The sequence below is a fragment of the Solenopsis invicta genome, chromosome 13, assembly GCF_016802725.1.
Source record: "Solenopsis invicta isolate M01_SB chromosome 13, UNIL_Sinv_3.0, whole genome shotgun sequence".
NCBI lineage: Eukaryota > Metazoa > Arthropoda > Insecta > Hymenoptera > Formicidae > Solenopsis > Solenopsis invicta.
Genome location: NC_052676.1, coordinates 5,653,254 through 5,672,818, shown reverse-complemented (window position 1 = coordinate 5,672,818; position 19,565 = coordinate 5,653,254). Strand labels below are relative to the sequence as shown.

General features: G+C 31.5%; 1 protein-coding gene across 5 annotated transcripts in view; it reads right to left on the bottom strand.

Annotated features, from left to right (window-relative positions):
* LOC105193791 (nuclear factor of activated T-cells 5) overlaps positions 1 to 19,565 on the bottom strand; it is a 55,841-nt gene that overhangs the window by 19,375 nt on the left and 16,901 nt on the right. For 2 of the 5 annotated variants that reach the window (XM_011158373.3, XM_011158374.3), the window contains exon 1: positions 15,991 to 16,618. The exons of 1 other annotated variant lie outside the window; for it this stretch is intronic. In XM_011158373.3, coding sequence (XP_011156675.1) covers positions 15,991 to 16,126 — 136 coding nt within the window. In that variant the 5' untranslated portion in view covers positions 16,127 to 16,618. Of the gene's footprint in view, positions 1 to 8,347; positions 8,656 to 8,857; positions 13,456 to 15,990; positions 16,619 to 19,565 lie in introns of those variants that run through there. 2 more of the 5 variants (XM_039456771.1, XM_039456770.1) reach the window with 2 other exon arrangements.

Genomic DNA, 19,565 nt, shown 5'->3' with positions numbered 1-19,565 from the left:
AATTAAATTGGATTAATGTCCATTTTCATCAATACGGATTAGTTCCAAGTGAAAACTAGATAAAGATGAAAAGTAAATTAAAGAAAAGTAAATTAAAGAAAAGTAAATTACCGAGACCAAAGTTGATTTACATTGATAGAAGTGGACACAAGAAATCCCAAAATCCTCAAATAGGTATAAAACAGAGGGAAAGAGAGTTTCATAAAATTCAGAATATCAAGATTGTGCGTTAGTAAAAAGTGTCTATATGATATCTATACAGTAAAAAAGAAAATAAAAAAGTAAAATATCAATTTTATTGATTACTGATAGCTGATTAGAGGCGCGACAGTGGCTTATCGATAAGAACATCGTGTATCTATGAACGAGTTTCGATAAGGGAATAATAATTTCAATGATTGGCGCACACACTGTGATGAAAAAGAGGCTAGACTCTCTAATGATAACGACACAGGTTATTTATAAATTTAGATTTACGAACCTCAGTGTTTCTATTGATTACTATTCATGATACCACAAAAATTTTCGTAATTTCGATAGTGACGATGTTGTCGATTTTATCGTGAAGTCAGTGACTTCGTATATATAAACCGTTATACTACGTCCTTGAGGTTTAGAAATCTAAAATCAACAAGAAAGCATGTATATACGTGCTTAAACATGCATCTTCGTTCTTTCTTTCTCTTTAAAAATGAAGATTTTACAAACAATAATAATTATATAACAGCAATATAAAAGTAACGTAATTTAAATAAAAAAGTCAGTTATTAGTCTCCATGCAGTTACTGATTTCTATTAAATCACTACTTATCCTTCATTTTCATATTAATTTAAATTGATATAAAAGTAACAATAAACTTTACACAAGAATTTATTCAAATAATCTTTAACAAAAACTATTAAAATGCTTAAATTTGTTTAAATTTAGCGACAAAATGCCGAATGTAGATATCGAATTGTATCTTTTTCTTGAAATTATAGATAAAAATATCTTCGTTCTAATCGTCTACAAAAATGTTTAGCTTACATTAACTAATTGTATCAATGTAATGCTAATTTATTGCGTTTTATATCGGCTCGTGAAAAGGCGTTAGAAAAAGGCGACTCCAGCAAAATAATATTATTAATATGAATATATGTAAAATACTTCAAGTTGTACACCATTCTACTCAATTATTTTAAAAAATAGCAACATGAATAACTTCTTAAATAAAATCTGTAATTAAAATCTCATTTCATCAAAATATTTTTTTTCCAAAAAGTATCTAAATTTTAGTATTTAGAAGTATTTTACATTCACATTGATGATATTATTTTGCTGGAATTGCTTTTTTTTATCCAAGCCGATACGAAACGCAATAAATTAGAATTACATTGATACAGTTAGTTTATGTAAAGTAAACATTTTTGTGGACGATTAGGACGAAGATATTTTAGTACATATATATACTAAATATCGTTATAATAACATAATAGTAATATTTAATATTTTATGCTTTTATATATATATATATATATATATATATATATATATATATATATACTCATTGACAATATACATATATCTGAAACTAAGAGTACTGTAATTATAATATTTGTACAATTTTTTAAAAATATACCATACAAATATTTTCTGGAAATACATTAAAATATATGTAAAAGTCTTGGGTTTTTTTTTATACTTCTAAAAGTAACGAAAATGAATTCAAAAGTGTTGTGACTCAATGTATGCAGAAGAGGTGCCAAAAAATAACGTGTGTACCTAGTTTTACTATCCAAATACTCGAATCCCTCTTAAATTCTCCCGTTACGTTGAGAAAAGAAATGGTTGAGCAATCGATTTTTCGATAAACAAATCTAATTTAAGAAATCTAGAAGTGTCACGTTATTCAACGTATACGTAAGCATTTTCTGTTCTTAATACATCGGTTTACAAATCTTCTCAGCTAATTAAAGCTCATAGAGGCTAATAGAATGTATAAATAATGTATCGATTTTTCTTATTTCTTCTCTTGTTTTTTCATTCAAAGTACGATCGATTCGATTCCGGTCGAGTGCAATCGTTGAATCAATGATTTAAAAACATTATCTCTCTGTCATGTTCGAAGTTTGTTTTATACGCATATATACATATACATACAACGTCAATATGAACAAACTTCGAACACGACAGAGAGATAATATTTTGAAAAATCATTGATTTCAACGATTGCACTCGGTTGGAATCAATAGGTGTGTGTGTGTGTGTGTGTGTGTGTGTGTGTGTGTAAATTTTTATACATACATAATACACCCAGTAAGCATAAAATCATTATTACTATGTTATTACAATAATATTCAACTTTTAAATAAGTATGCGGTCAAAATTTAAATAAGTAGATACGTGGAGTGCTGACAAAAAAATGTTAATTATTGACAAAAAAATGTTATTATAATATTTTCCATTATGTCATATTTGAAGTTACATTAGTTAAACCCTATAGATAGTTAAACCTTAAAAAATAAAGAAACATAAAAAAAAATAAACTTCAAGACTCGTAGACAATACTATTTTTTTCTTTTCAGTAGAGGAGAAGAGGGTAATATGGCACCCATTTTCATTTTATTGAATCATTTTGTTTATAATTAATATTTTCTATTGAAACTTGAACGATTACATTCGTCAAAATGTTGTTTGACAGATTCTAGGCTCAAAATAAAGAGATATTTATTATTTAGGACGTGATTTATAAAAATCTAATGCTCTGCATAATCGGTGGCAGAAAAAAGTGGTTGTAATATGGCTATCTATAAGAATAATTTAAAAAAGTTAGTTTAGTTTAGAAGAAACACAGTATCTTGTTACAAAATTATGTATTTTTAATTTTCCATTGTTTAGAATTTTTCTAATATAGAATTTTCTTGCGTTCAGTAACTTTAAAAATACCATTAGAAATTTAGTTAGAAATGTCATTTTATCCCTGTTTAACATTAAACAACAAGCATAAAATAATGTTTTTAATGTTTCTAAACACCGCTCTCTAGAATGACGATCGATTTATTGAAGAAATATTTCAATATAAAAATTTTGCTTAAAAAGCCATATTAATAAAATTCCATGTTATTGTTTTAACTTTGTATAACTCAAAATGTGTATAGCTGAATAAAAAGGTAAATAATAAAAAAAACACTCAAGTGTATGTATATTCGTGTGATAATACACTCAAGTTTAAGAATAATGAGAAAGTATGAGTAATTAAAAGTTAAAGGTGAACCATGAAAAAGTTTAGAAGTGCTCAAAAGTAAAAATGCCTTATAACAATTGTCACTAATTATGTATTGTCATATTAATATCACTTAAAAAACGGCGGGCTACTAAATGAATAACTCCATAAGCAATTGTTAGAATACGTCATCTAATAACGGAGATAATAGGGGTAACCATATTGTCGACAGTAGCCATAATACCCTCTTCTCCTCTACTACAGATACCCTACCTATTTAAAGATTAATAATACATAACGTTTTCAGATATCGTATTTAACGTTACATACGTCAATATAAGCAAAAACATTGAACTTTGACTTAGAGATAATGTTTTTAAAGCATTTCAACAATGTTTCGAAAAAGTCATATATCAAATAACCTTTTTAAAATGTTTACACAATATTATTTTAAAATAATTGAAAGCACACATAAAATCATCAACTTTTCTAAATATTGCTTTAATGTTTCTTGTTTCATTGGTGTATATACAGGGTGATTCTTAATGGTTGTACCCACTTTTTACCATAGGAGCATGATTTATCGACGGATATGTATTTCTAACATTATATTAGAAATTACGAATGCGTGCTCCTATGATAAAAAGTGGGTACAACCATTAAGAATCACCCTGTATATATAAAATCTAATTGGAAATATATTTCCAATTACATTTCAACGTAACAGATTTCGCTTTAGTAGCAAAAACTCAAGGAAAATGTCTAAGAGAAGCTGCATGTTGACAATTAACATAGTCTCGTAAACACTTGGTTTACAAAATAAGCATCTCAAAGCGTTGTTGTCAAGCGCGCGCTAACTGCGATCGTCTCGAAAAACCAGTTTCGTGTGGTTCGGCCTAATCAAATTTATCAATCTGCTGCCAATTGAGTCAACTGTGGTTTGTGCATGTATTCAGCTTCGTTATTCAACTATGCATACGGCGCGCCGTTAATGAACCGCGTATACGCATATTCGTGTTTACACGCGATTTTAGCAATCATTGAGTACAAACCGAAGACTCCATTCTGCGTGACAATTTGATGTGACGATCGCATGTGGATCATCAATGAGTGTTTGGTAATACACATATATGTTTATGATAACGCAATTAAAGTTAACGAACTTTTCAGTCTGAGCTAATATTCCTGAGTCATTTCAGACATTTACATAATAACATCGTCGATTACTCGAACTTGGAAACCTTGAAACTTCAGAGTTTCGAAATCGTAGAGAGTTTTAGACTCTGCTCTCCTCATTCTCTCTCTTTCTCTCTTTTCCTCTCCCCTCTCTTTCTCTCATGGATTGATCAAGTTATAAGCTCTTTAAATTCTTCTTTCCTTCTTCTTTTATCTTTTATAGACCTTTGTCCCTGTTGGGATGAAAAAAAAAGAATGCCACGATATTAGGAACATTTTGTACACTGCAACAATTTTATCCTATGAATTTCTTTGGAAAACTGAGGCACTGTAATTAATTATGTTCATATATAATTGTTTAACAATAAATAACCATATAAATATTTTCTAAAGGTACATTACACTATTACAGTACATATAAGAGTCACTCAAGAATTTTTTCATACTTATAAAAGTAATGAGAAACTCAAAAGTTTTGTGACTCAATGTGTACAAAAAAGTGTTAAAAAACATGTGTACATAGCGTTAATATCCAAATACTTGAATCTTAAATTCTCACGTTGCCTTGAGAAAAGAAATCGTTGAACGATCGATTTTTCGATAAAGAATTCTATTTTAAGAAATCTAGAAATACGTACGACGTTACTCAACGTTTGCATAAGCCTTTTCTGTTTTTAATACCTCAGCTTACAATTTCAGCTAATTAAAGCTCATAGAGATCTTAATAAAGTGTATAAATAATGTATCGATTTTTTTTTTACTTAATTTTCTTGTTTTTTCATTCAATGTATGATCGATTCGATTTCAGCCGAGTGCAATCGCTAAAATCAATGACGTCATTCACGAGCAGATTCGTAAACAATGACAGAAATACGACCGCATTAATATTCGCCGTGTAAAGACATGTTTCGCTGTCTGGGAGTTAAACTTTTCACTTCTCAATAAACAACTCGCTAATTGCGATTTTTTCAGCCATTGATTCTTAATTTGCAAGTTGTTTTCAGCACATCTTCCAAGTTTGAAAATGTAAATTCTTGAAGAACGTAATTTTCTCAGGTTATTATCAAATTCAATCAATTTTTAAAGTGATCCTTTTTGAAACTTAAACCTTTTGTCGCATAGCATTCTCTGCACAGGACACTACGCTTTCTCGCCACAGTTTTTGTACGTTTTTACATATTCGATAATTGATTTATGTTATGTTTCTAAGACTTGTGTATGTACATACATGAATAATAAAAATATGTGATTATTTTGCATTAACTCAAAGAAACACAATATCAGTCAAAATTAACTTTTTACAAAAAATTTATACTGGGATAAAAATGATAATAAACATATTTTCAAGATGTTCCAATTCATAATTAGCAAATTTTAAATAGCAAATCCAGAACAGCGACCAAAATGGCTATCAAAACATGTTAAATTAAATAATAAATGACAAAACACGTTGAGATAATTAATTTTGACTTCAGAATTGTAATCAGCGATTCCAAAACCCTCAAAAAAATACTAAAATTTTGTCAAAGATGTTTAATAGAAAAATTTGTGCAAGAAATTGTTAAATAATTGACAATTAAAAACAATGTATGAGCAAGTTTATTAATTTTAATAATTGATAACGAAAACAACGTATAAGCAAGTTTATTTATTTTCTCTATTTTCTCCCTCTCTATCTTTGCTTTTATTAGTCATCGATCCAGCGACATTTTTTGTCCGTCGTCGACCAATTTGCTTTTAACTTCCACATTAACTGCAGTTTGCCGCAGATCAACCTCCTCCCGCGCTTATTCCTTGTTCCTTGTATATCTCGTTCTCATATTTCATCGTGTCTCGACTCTTAGACGCGTATCGAGAACCGCGAAGGTTATCTGGTACCGCACGCACATATACGGCCATTTTCCTCGCCGGCCACGATACTAGAGCTAAGTCTTTTCAACAATAATAATGCCGGCGGGAGATAGTGCAGAAAAACATTCGTCATAAGTCCATTAACCCCGTAAAAGAGAGAACGCGCGCGCGCGAACAAGCTTTATTGTTTTATGTCCATTTTAAACTTCCAATTCACATCAGACTTCGTACAGAATAGAATCCTATTTATATGTACAGTACATAATTTATATGTACAGCACAAAATAAAACACTCTTTTACATATTTAACGTACATACAAAATTAAACTCCAAGAGACTCAAGTTAAAAATAAGAAAAAATTATATATGTGTCAGTAAAATTGTTTTCGTTCTAAGCGTTTTAAGTTGAGTCTCAGACTTTATTTTTATATACAATACTTTAAACATGTAAAAAGGTTTCTATTTCTGTAAAGCCAATTCGAAGAATGTTCTAAACCTGTAATGTCAATAATATCGACTTGAAAATTTAATTAATACCTTTGTGCACTGATATTTTGTTGGTGTAAAGAAAACAGTTGTTAAAAAAAAAAATACATAATTGCAAATTACATAATTTTTTTTTTAAAGCAACAATGTGTTTTCTTTACACTAATAGACAAAAGGTTACTTAAAAAATCAGTCAAGTATCCATCATTGAAATCAATTTAAAATCAGAAAAATCAATTGAAATCATTTCAACATCAAATCATTAAGAAATCAAATCACGTAGTTAAACGTGAATCACGAAATTGAAAACACGTAGTTAAACGTGAAATCACTTGAAATCATACAAAATTGTTTCATGTTTATAAATAATTGAAATTACTTTAAAATCGTATGAAACCGCAAGAAATTGGAAATCAGTCAAGCACTCTATACGTGAGTGAGTAATCGTTTGCTAATAGATTTAATTAATTCCGCATTAAAGTATTAAGATACAATTGCCAAAAATTAAACACTTTATGATATTTTATATCATCTGTCGAAATATTTCAGAATAAAGTATATATTTGCATGTGTATGTATGTATACACAATTAACACACTTATAGGTTCGAGAGTAACGAGATAAAGTATAAAAGTGCGTGCTCATATCTCGTTACTCTTGTATATGTTAAAAACTAATGTATATATTTATATTTATATTAGTCATAAACTGTTAATTTTGTGATAATTGCTTTGATATTTTTATGCACAAATAAGTAGAATTAGAAAAATCATATGTAAAAAAAATCACAAAAAAACTCTAACAATGATCATTACATAATTTTAAAAAATTTAAAGCCAATAAACTTTTGTTTGAAATATTCTGTCATTAATCCATCGGGAGTATTTCAAAATTAGTTAACTAAGACCATCCTGTATACATATTTTAGAGTATATAATTTTAATAGTAGAATTTTACTTTATATATTGCGTAAAGTAAACTTTATATTAAGGCGCAAGAGAGATACAATCGGCAGATTTTATACTTTTCTGTGCCATAAATAAAAAGCTAAAAATAGAGGTATTTCCCCATTCCTTTTCTGCCTTTTATAATAGATAGTTGCGCATCCGATCCTATCGCAGGAAAGAAAATATCTGTATTTAATGCTTACTTCAAGTCAGTGGCCGCGATATTATATTATGAAGTCAGAAATCCGTACTTCGTTTCCGTACTACGTTTTTACGCATGACGGCATATACTCATGAGATGAACAGTAATAAGAAAGCAAACAAGTGAATAGATATGAATAAGAGAGAGGAAGAAAAAATAGAAGATGAATAAAAAGAATCAAAGTAAATTACAGTGCAAAAACCCTGAGATGGTAGAAGATAAAGTATAGTAAGAAAACAACTAGAAACGCACACGAAGAAATATAAGCGAATCGGCAATCACAAATTAATGATTTCTAGCCAGCAAATGATGGCAATTTGATAATGCTTTTGAAATTTCCAAATGGTGGAAATCATAAAGAACTTCCGGATAACCAAATTTTATGCAATCTGACATATGCAAATTCTTTCTCTTTTATTTTACTGTAAAATAAATTGCACAAGTTATAAATATATACATACAATAATTTTTTTTTAACTCACCAAACATTGAAACGTAATAAATACGTTTCATTTTTCCGCCACCAATTAGACCTGTTTATTGATATATATTTGCTGGGCACATAAATATCATCAGATTGCCTATGTCACCAATTGATCAATTTAATATAAAATTTTCTTGATTGATTGACCCAGTGAAAAAACTTCAAATATCGTCGCTGTGAATCATTATTCGCAACATAGCCCAATCAGGTATTTCCGTCGGAGGTAGTTCTATGACACAGCGTTTTTCTTTCAGTTATCCATCGTCAGCCTAGTTTAAACGAGTTAAGCAAACGCTTATAATTTTTATTCTTTTATTTTTATGTATATTTTATATATTATAAATATATTACATATATATATTATTACTTTGTTTTCTTATGTATTTACTTATTTGATCATTATGCTAATTGTTTTATCTTTTTTTTTTTTAAAACTCTTTAAATTGAAACAATCCTAAAACATTTTTATTGTGATTACAATTCGAAATAAAGGTTATCTTTTACTTACATCTTCTTTGCTCGTCTTGCCACTTATAACTTTGTATTACTTTGCTTCGTAAAAAGCTTCTCATGTCGAAAGAATGAAGTAAACGAAGTTAAAACAATTATAAAATATAAATAAATAGTCAAACTTGTTAATTTTTCAAGTTTAATAGCACATGTATTGCTTAGTTTACACCACGCGACCTCACCTCCATTTCGATGATCTCGATTCATAACCTTGACCTAAAATGAATCATCAACGAAATGTTCATGTTTAGATCTATGGCTACCTCTAGCCCCAATGAGGCCTTAGGACCACTTTCACCAATCTTCGGTAATCAACCAGTTCGTTCATTGGAATTAATCAATCGCATTGCTTGTTATGTGAATTGATAAATGCGATTGGTTAATTCCAATGAACCAACCGATTGATCAGCTAACTAAAAATTTGTGAGTCCCGGTCTACAATTAATAGGTGTGTTCTTGCTTGAAATCTCCAAAAATTTTTGCACTCGAGATGAGATAAATATATATTCGATCGTAAGAAAGAGAGAGACGACAAAGAAATTAATTCAAAAAGGGCAGCAACACGAACAGGCCTAATGTTGTAAGCTTTAAGTTGATAGAAATTGACCAACGATGATCGATTATTCTCCTCATATTCAACTATGATTGGTCAATTTCTTACGGCTTAAGGCTTACTATATCTATCGTAGACTGAGAGATCCTTAATTAAAGCACTATAGATGTAAGTACTCTCATCTACAGTTTTAGGTTTATTTGGCTGGCAACTTCTAGTAGCCCCCTAGAAATACACAAAAATTAAGAGAAGTTCAAAATGACTTTATTTTGATCATTAACATCAAATTTTGTAACCAAAAATTATTTTAACTTTTATAATATCAAAATAAAATCATTTTTATGCTTTCTTTTGACCTGATGTGTTCCTTACGACGTGATGACAAAGTGGCAACTTTCGAATAGTCTACATGCATTTCATAATTGCATAAATTCGAAGACAAAAATCAATAATTTCTAACTTTACTGTAGAGCAAACTCAGAATTTACATTCGTGTCGTTATGTTACATCGTATAACGATTTTTGCACAATGCAAGGAAATAGCAATAAAAATAGCGATAGAAATGTTCAACCAATCAGAAGCTGTGAAATCAATAATCTGTGTTTATTTTCTATCGTTATCGCTTTTTCCCGTATTGTGTAAGGACCTTTATCTGTACATCTAGCTGGAACCAAAATGGCGAATGAGAGTAACTACATCTATAGTACTTTACCTTAATCCTCATAATGCCATCTATCAAGAGCTATATTCTGAAAAACATGCAAACAACTTTTGCATATGAAATTGGCAAAATAGCCAATGGAAGAATAATTCCATTAGCTATTCTGCATTTTCGTATACTAAAAATATTTACATGTTTTCAAAAATAGAATTTACTAGTATACTTCACATCACTTTCCATAAATCATAATCAGACTGGAGATTGCGATTACGATTTGATTGGAATTTGACCAATTAAAACGAATTTAATTAAACTTGAGGTCAATTATGTTTCTTTGGATTCGTCAAGTTCCAATCTAATCTCAATCTTTAATGCGATTACGACTTTAGTATAGTTCTGTTTACACGCGTTATATCATATATGACCTAAGAGCACCTAAGATAGGTCAGGGATCACAAAAAAATTATCTGACCCAAACAAGTTCATAAATGTTTACATTGTTATGACCTATCGTGTTTGGATCAGTGTATAGGTGGCGGACCAAACGCACAATGTAAACAATGTCACATTAAAAATTGTCAAAAACGTTAAAAGTCGACAAAGACCTTATAATCAGAGTGACCAAATATTCCACAATAAATTTTGTAAAAAGTGAACAGATTTGGAACACAGAATAAGTTGAAAGATTTCCTCCACATTTTAGTTTTCTTATTACCACGAGGATTTTTTTTTAGAAGTTTAGAAGAATGTTTAGAAGAAAAAAATATAAAAATTTAATAATTTATCTTAAAAAAACTCCCATACGATAATAATATAGATACCAGAGCACAGACTCTTGCATAACTGTATAACCATATGCATAAGGGAACTGATTGGTCATTTCCTTATGCATATGCTAATGCAGGTACGCAAGAATCTGTGCTCCGGTCTTAAAACGTAAATTTAAAAAAAAATTCCTCAACACTGCTTACAAGCAGTGTGCTCAACGCCAATCAGCTTCGCGCTGAATGTATATACAATGAGGTGCATTAATAAGGTCCTTTTTCGGTGTAGAAACTCCAGCAATTTAACCAATCGTGTGTTGCCATTGATTTAGTGAGTTCATTTGATTGGCTAAGATTGCTGTAACTTCTGCACTAGCTACTCTGAAAAAAGAGCTCATTTATACACGTTATTGTACAAACATGCTGCTCTACGTATAATGGAGAAGTCTCAGGTCCTACGATCTAATAACACTGCCTACAAGTTGCCGTTTGAGAACCTCTTTGCAGCAGACTGGTAGTATATATGTGGAGGGGATGGCTCTACTCTAATTGGAAGAACAGTGTCCAATCAGTAATACTAGATCAGCCTGACTATAAAGGAGCGTCTACAATACAGTCGTTATGATATTACGACGCTGCGATGAGCCAATTAAAAAAGAAAAAAAACTATATATTCTCATCTTTAATTGGTCCGTCGCAGTGTCGCAACATCGTAATAACTGCATTGTAGACACTGCTTAAAGCAATTTATCAATATCCTGCAAGAAAGTATATATTCATGTTAGTGAGAACAAGAAAGAGCTATGTATCATATACATTCTCTCTCTTTCTCTTGTATCTTTTATCTCTTTTTCTCTTGGGAGTTGGCAAAACTTGGCAACTGATCAAAATTAAATGTCTCATGGTCGAACTCTGATTGTAGGGTGTTTAGATAGGACAGATTATGGAGATCTTTATCACAGATTTCGAAATCTGTTCTTTTTAATTAAACCAGTAGTACTAGTTTAGAGTTTATCTTTTTTCTTCCAACGTCAAGGGAAAAAGATAAATTGTGGACTAGTACAGTCAGTTCAGCTAAAAAGAACAGAATTTCTGTTCAAGCAAATTACGGCACAAGGGTTTTAAAGTATTGAAAGAATCGAATTGTAATTATAATATTCATAATCAGAAGAACCAACTGCAGCAATTCACTAGAAAGTAACTTTTTGAAAAATAAGGGCAAAATAAAAACTTATTCTGATCTCGGATAAAAAGAATTAACTAAATTGCATTTGTACAATTTCGCTAACTGTCTAATGCAATTAATTCATTATCCCTCCATTCTCGGACCGATTTCTAACATTATGGACACGTTTAAGAAATATTTCATATAACATTTTTTATTTTGAATAATAGCCAATGTTTTGAATAAGAGTCCAGATACATTGAACGGAATAAGAAACAGAGAATAAGAAAACAATTTAATATAAGGAAAACATCAAATATTTTTCATTCAACGTATTGAACTATTCCTTGAAAACATGCGAATTTCTACGTATACGAAAGTGACAAAATAGCCAATGGAAAAATACCGTTGAATAATTCCATTGGTTATTCTGCTATTTTCGTATACGAAAGTTATTCGCATGTTTTCAAGAATAGGGCCCCAGGGCTCTTATTCAAAATATTAGCTGCGTTCAGCAGAAAAAGTGGTTTTGCAATTGTTATAAAATTCTTTAATATGATTGGTTTATTCATTCAGATCCAGCAAGAATTCAGAGTAAGAACAAATTACATCAAAGAATCTTACAACAGTTACAAAGTATACTTTTTTTGCTGAATGCAGCCATTGAACTGTTTTATTTGAACTGTTTTTAATTTTATTTTCTATATTCTATTCCTTATTCCGTTCATTGTGTCTATGGTTTTAAAGTGCCATTTTTAAATTCTCTGATTGGTTCACCCACTATTTATGTTTTTCTGCATGCTAGTCCTTAAAGCCTTGTGTTTATGATGTGTTATTATGAAAATCAGTCCAAAATTTCTGACAGAGAATTGATCAATTCAACCGAATAATTCGATTATGTGATTGGTTTTCTCACTGTCTGAAATCACAAACTGATTTTTAGCATCATGGACACAAGGTTTTATAAATGTATGACATAAAGAAAATAGAGGAAGATTGTGACCTTCATAAGGGCTTGAGGTAAGAAACATTTGCATATAGATGAGTTGAGAAGAAAAGGAAAAATATTTATCGCTGCCTAATCGTTATTAATAGCATATTAATACTATAATATGAATCTCGGACAAATATATGTATTCCGCAAATATAAATATATAGATGCAAATATACAATTGTTGCAATGTGATTGTATTAATTTCTGGTCCGTATCTAATAATTTAAATTACGCTTTTATGATTCAAAATAATAAAGTTATAAGATCTTTTGTAAAATTATGTTAGAATAAAAATAAAATTTAAATAAATCATCAAATTTGTTAATAAATTTTAACCGTTTCACGTCTAATAGAACACAAATGTTAAAAAAAAATAATTAAAAACTAATATTTCTGATATATTAAATCATATATTAAGTCATTATTGCAAACAAAACACGTTTTAAAGAAAATTGCTGAAACTTTAATAAAAGAATATTGTGATAAATATAAAAATGTAAAAGTTATTTGCATATATAAAAATTCAAAAGTTCTAGGATTAATCATTGTTAAATCAATTAAACCGTAGAAAATTTTGATATAGTACCCAGTTGCTTTCGCAAAGTGATTATTTAAATATAACTATGATAATATATGAATTTCTAGTATTTATATCATGTTTAAAGTACACTTGGCGCGAGACACTTCTGGGTATTTTACATTTAATGACACAAGTTGATGTAAACATCGTTCTATCTTTCTTATTATTCAATGAGTAACAAAGACAGAACAACATTTGTGCCACTAAACAGAAAACACCTGCTGTGTCTCTTGATATGAAACCTTCGAATCTCTTGTATCTCAACGATAAAGGAATGTAACGGTATTGATTACTATGTGAATATATAATACAGATTATGTAAAAAAATATTGAACTTTGTTAGTTTTAAGTCTCGATTTTGTTTCATAAATTGAATTTATACTTTGTAATCCTGAATGTAACATTAATACAAATACAATTTTCATTACAGTTTAAAGAAAAAAAATCTTTGTTTTTTATTGGATCAACTTTTGTGTATTTATGTACACTTTTAATATTATTTTAGCTATTTAATACAAAATTTTATTACAATCTAATAATTTTTTTTATTCTATGTATTCACCGTTGAATTTATTCTGAATTATATTTTAATTCCATTTTCGTATTTAAAGATTTCAAAAACCTTTAAAAATACGTTATGTTAGATATGTCTTAAAGAAGTCATATTGAAAAATCATCAAATTATAAAGCTCGTATCAAACACATTAAAGTTCAAAGATTGCAAATTGGTGATTAGAATTCTATCAAATAGATTAATAAGTTATTTAATTAATTGGAGTCTAATGAATTCGCAATTTTTAATTTCCAATTTCCCCATTTTGACATATTAGATGGATATTAGATCAAAAATTCTTAAATATTATTCTTAAACAAATTGAATAATTTTAAGATAAAAAACTTTCCAGTTCCTGATGAATCAAATCTATACTTATTTGCAATAATTGTAAAATCTACGAAAGTACATTAATTTGTTTTTTTATAAATAAAATTAAGTGACTTTCATGACATTAGCATTTCACAATCCCCCTGCTTTCCACAAACGTATCAATTTTTCTTTCTTCAGTAAATTACGTTCGTTTTACATACTCGATGAACTTCTATCTATAGGATAATTGGTAGAACTCTAACTAGCGTTTATTAGAATTGTGTCACGTTAATATTTACCGAGATATTTTTAAAAAACGAAATGGTATTTCACAACTCTCTTTTTTCCTCTAATTATAATTGAGTTACTATTTTTTGTAAACTAATAGTGCACAAATATTGTTATGAAGGATTCACACTGTGTCCGATTATATCCAATAGAAGAATACGTTTTCTAGAGACAAAAATGTTGCTCTATAAAAATTTTATCTACTATTGGATATCGGATCGTCGTACATCGCATGTTGGATGCAGTTAGTTCTTATTGGCATAAAAAGTTCTGTACAAAGCTCCAAACTGTGAGATCCAAGTACGCCAGACGCAGTGTAAATCCTTCATTACCGTAGTGATACAAACTGAGTAACACCTGATTGCTCACATCGCAAATTAGTTAATTTAATATAAAATTTTCTGATTGGTAGTGTAGCAGAAAATATGTAGGCACCGGCCGATGTAAGTGGATATGTGCGAATTACATGGTGCGTGATATCAAACCCTCCCATACAAATTATAATATAGTTATTACAATTAAAACTTTAGCAACAACTGTAAAATAATTTATTAAACTAGATATATTAATCGTGCATATAAGACTTGTATAATTGTCATCACTATGTTTCTCTGACCAGGGGAAAACCACACGTGCAAATAATCGATTTCAATGAAACTCGTTGTAACGATAGGTCTACATGTCAAGAAATACTAGGTAAAGGGATATGATGCAATATTCAAGCGTTTGCAAGAAAATCAATATTAAAAAAATTTTCTCTAACATGCTACTAAAGGTGTGTTTTAAAAAAATCGATCGCCTAAAGCGTATGTGTATCTGCTTTCTCTTGAACCGTACCGTCTTCGAAGATATAAAATTTATGTGAATTAAGGTAATTAAAAATATAAAAAATTACCGATTAATATTTTTTTATTAATTTTTTATCATCGCTTTTCTTACAAACGCTTGAGTAGTGCGTTATATCCTTTTAACCAGTATTACTTAGCATGCAGACCTACCGCTAAGAGTTTCGTTGAAATCGATTATTTATACGTCTGGTCCTCCCCTTGTGAGTGTAGTAGATGACAATTCTACGAATGTTCGACAGAGAGCGAACGAAGGGGAGATGAGAAACAACGATCGACAAACGGAAACTTAACATTTCCATTGGAACGACAGAGGCGATTATAAAATCCGGAGTTTCTGGACAAAAACAAGAATAACAGACACGGTAAACATGCGTACGCTCCAAAACATCGCGGCCATAACTTCTCTAATTACCATGATGATGAAGATCCGCCGCGCCGCCTGCACACCTCAACTGTAAGAGCATGCCCATATGATCATTAACATGTTCCAAGGTCCCGCTACTGCCCCTCCTTAATTCCTGGCGCCTTTTCTCGAGATCGGGTGCCATCAGACCCCCAAGAATCTTCTCGCGGCCACGTTGTCCTCTTATCGAAAAAGAGATACGCTCACAAGTTACTGAGTGACCTCAACGAACTATATAGTATTTCTCGAGTTCATTTGCGTTTAAGATTGTTCTAAGGCTCCAAGTGGCTCCAAGTAGCCTCTCTTCGCGGTAAGTCATCAGTTAAATCGTTCAATAGGTTCACGCGTCACTGGACTCTCACAACTCATATCGTTCTTAGAATTGTCCTAAATCCACGCCAGTGTCCCTTTCTCCACATAAATCATCCCATAAGGATATACAGTCACTTAGAACTCTCATGTAACGGGATGTTCGAAATGTTTATATCAATAAATCATCCTCTCAAACCATCAAGCTCCGAGATTGGTAATTACGTGTTCTAATGAAAGATATTAATTTCACATCAATTAACGTGATCCGTATCATCGTTTGAATTTCTACGCCTCGCGATAACATCATCCGCGAACCAGCGACGCGAAAACGGCGAAGCAGGTAAACGAGAAGAAGAAGAAGAAGAAGGAAAAGAAGAAACCAGGCGAGAACGCGGAAGCGAAGATGGATGAATCACGTAAAGCGAAAAAGCGCGGCGCGCATCGTGCGCGGTACTGACGCCACGCTGCTCGCTCGAGATCGACACGACCTGGACGCGCAAGTAAATAAGCCCCCACCCCCACGTCGTGGCGTACGACGGCGTCGTCGGCGCAGCGATGGCGCGCCGACGAAGGTGACCAATCAACAGGCGCTAATTACCCTGGGCTATTGGCGGAGCACTCGCATACGATTGAGTATTGATATACTTTCTGCCTCCGGTTGCCTGCGGGAAGGACGAACGATAAGGTCCAATTTTAATAAGGCGATCGGGCGCCGAAGTGACTCCAGCACGACAATTAACTTTAGAAATTTTTCCATAATTGTTAGTTGCAATGTTTGAAACGTAATAAATAGAGAAGATTATCGCGGGTACGATCACCACGGTATAATTTTAGCGCCGTACAGTTACGTAAAAAAAATTACATAAAACAAACGTAAACTAAATCCCAGGAAGAGACTCGGAGGGGGCAAGACGGTTTCGTTATATAGACACTCTGATCGGAGTCTGAATATTACAAGAGTTCGATATTTTTCATCAAAATTGTGCGAAAGAAAAAAAAAATACGTGAGAGAGAGAGAGAGAGAGAGAGAGAGAGAGAGAGAGAGAGAGAGAGAGTAAAAGATGTTTTATCTTACTTTGTAATGGCGCTTTAGAATGTGTTATAAAATTTGAAAAAATTTGTAACAGTCTACTAACTTTATAGTTTCTGCTAAACATATAAATATGATAAAAAGTAAGTAATGGAATTTTTTCTTTCCTTTCCCATCCATAAATCAACTGGGAATTTAAAAACCCAAGTAAATTTTCAATTTTGAATTATTCTATCTCAAATTTGGACACGTACAAAAAAATGAAAAATGCCTCGGAAGAATTACAAAAATTAATTTCACATAACTGATGTGAATTGATGAAAAATATCAGACCAATCAGTTTTCTATACGCGCTACAATATTATTTAATATTAAATAATATTTCTGAAATATTTTTTAATATTAATAAAAATTAGTTATATGTCCACTCCTAATATCATATGAACATTCTATGATTATAATATGAGAATTAAATATTATTTATTTCAATACTTTAAATTATTAAGAATATTATAACTTTTAAATGTAACAATTATAAAGTTTATGAACGTTTTATGTATAATTTACATTAATTTTTAAACAAAAATATTATTTGTAGAATATTTTCATATTTTCCACAGATGTTGAAATAACATAATATATATACGAATATTATATAAATAAAATGGGCATATAACATCACAATACAATATTCTTATAATATTAAAAAATATTATATTGTCAGAATAATCTTCTCGGAATATTATTTTATTTTTATTTTTATTTTTAATAATATTCATATAATATTCTACGAATATTTTAGCGTTTATAGGGTTATTATCTAATGCCCACACTCTGATTATAAAGTCCTAAAAGGTCCTCCCGTTTTTTTTTAGTTGAACTGGTTGCATTAGCTCACAGTTTATCGCTTTTCCTCCACATTGGAAGAAGAGAGATAAACTCTGAACTAGTGCATCCAGTTTAACTAAAAAAAAAACAGATGTTACGTTTTGCGGAACGCGAGTGCGCCGAAATTCAAATTACGCAACTCCACGGTGGCGTTTTCTTCGAGGTCGATCGTGTGCGCGCGCGCACGCTTTAAAAGGACGATTGGACACGAATGCGGCGTGGCTTTGTCCTTCTCAAAACACGACTTATATATAAATCGCCAATTTTCATCCGAATCTTCGTGGGCCGTGAGAGAATTTCGTTCCGCCAACGGCGCACGACGATTAGATAATCGAAACGAGCGTGATCGATTAACACGCGCGTGCACGCGCGCGCGGGCATGCACGCGCTCGTTTCGAACACGTCACGATCGTGTGGCGTCGATTGCGTGACGTCAAAGGTCGATTATAAGTTTACAATCCGCGGATCATTTCTGACCCGCGTAGCGACTTAATACAAGATGCGTCGCGATAGCGCGGTTATCAATCTGTTAGATAATCTATTGTAATTGCTATTTATACATGAAACTATCATCCCACGAGTTTTTTTATTTTTAGCGATCCTTAGATCTCTTCGCCTAGCCCTCCTTCCGCACCTGCTAGCTGATTGGCACAACACGAATGTACAAGGTACAGGAAAAAGAAGCAACTGCACCTAGAGATAGCATCGGAGACTCGACGAGGAGAAAGGATATTCTCGGTGGAACTTTTCCGTTAAAAAATTTTTTCTCCCCTTGAATAACAAGAGCTCGAAAGTGAACGTACAGGTTTCAAACTTTCGTTCGACGGTGTAAAAAGTAACGCATAACAGCTGCTATCCAACCCAAAGCGATCACTCCGTATGTATAATTTAGCGAGATGGTTACACAATAAAATAATGATTCCGGTAAATCGACAACTCCTAGGTGTTACATAACAATGGAAAAATTTTGTATGGTGTACGGCAGTTTTGATCACCGCGGGATTACCATGCGAGATGCGTCATTGGATACGAAAACCCATAGATCAACGGGAGAAGTGGGAAAGGAAATTCCCTGCACAGTCACAATTTCACATTTGCCGATCCCACTCGGTAGTTAATCCGCGACCGCACTTTTTTTTGCGATCTGAATATACCGGTTTAACAACAACGCCATTTAAATAGCGGTTTTTCTTCCGAGTTTTTTTTTTATTTTTTGATAATAATCGATTTGCGGACTTTCGGAATCGGAATTCGCTCGTCACGAAACACCGTGGCGGCGGCTCGAGCATTCCACGATCTGCGCAGTGCGATGGCTCGCACGGACACTGACGCGCCATGCCAAGCGTGTAGGTAT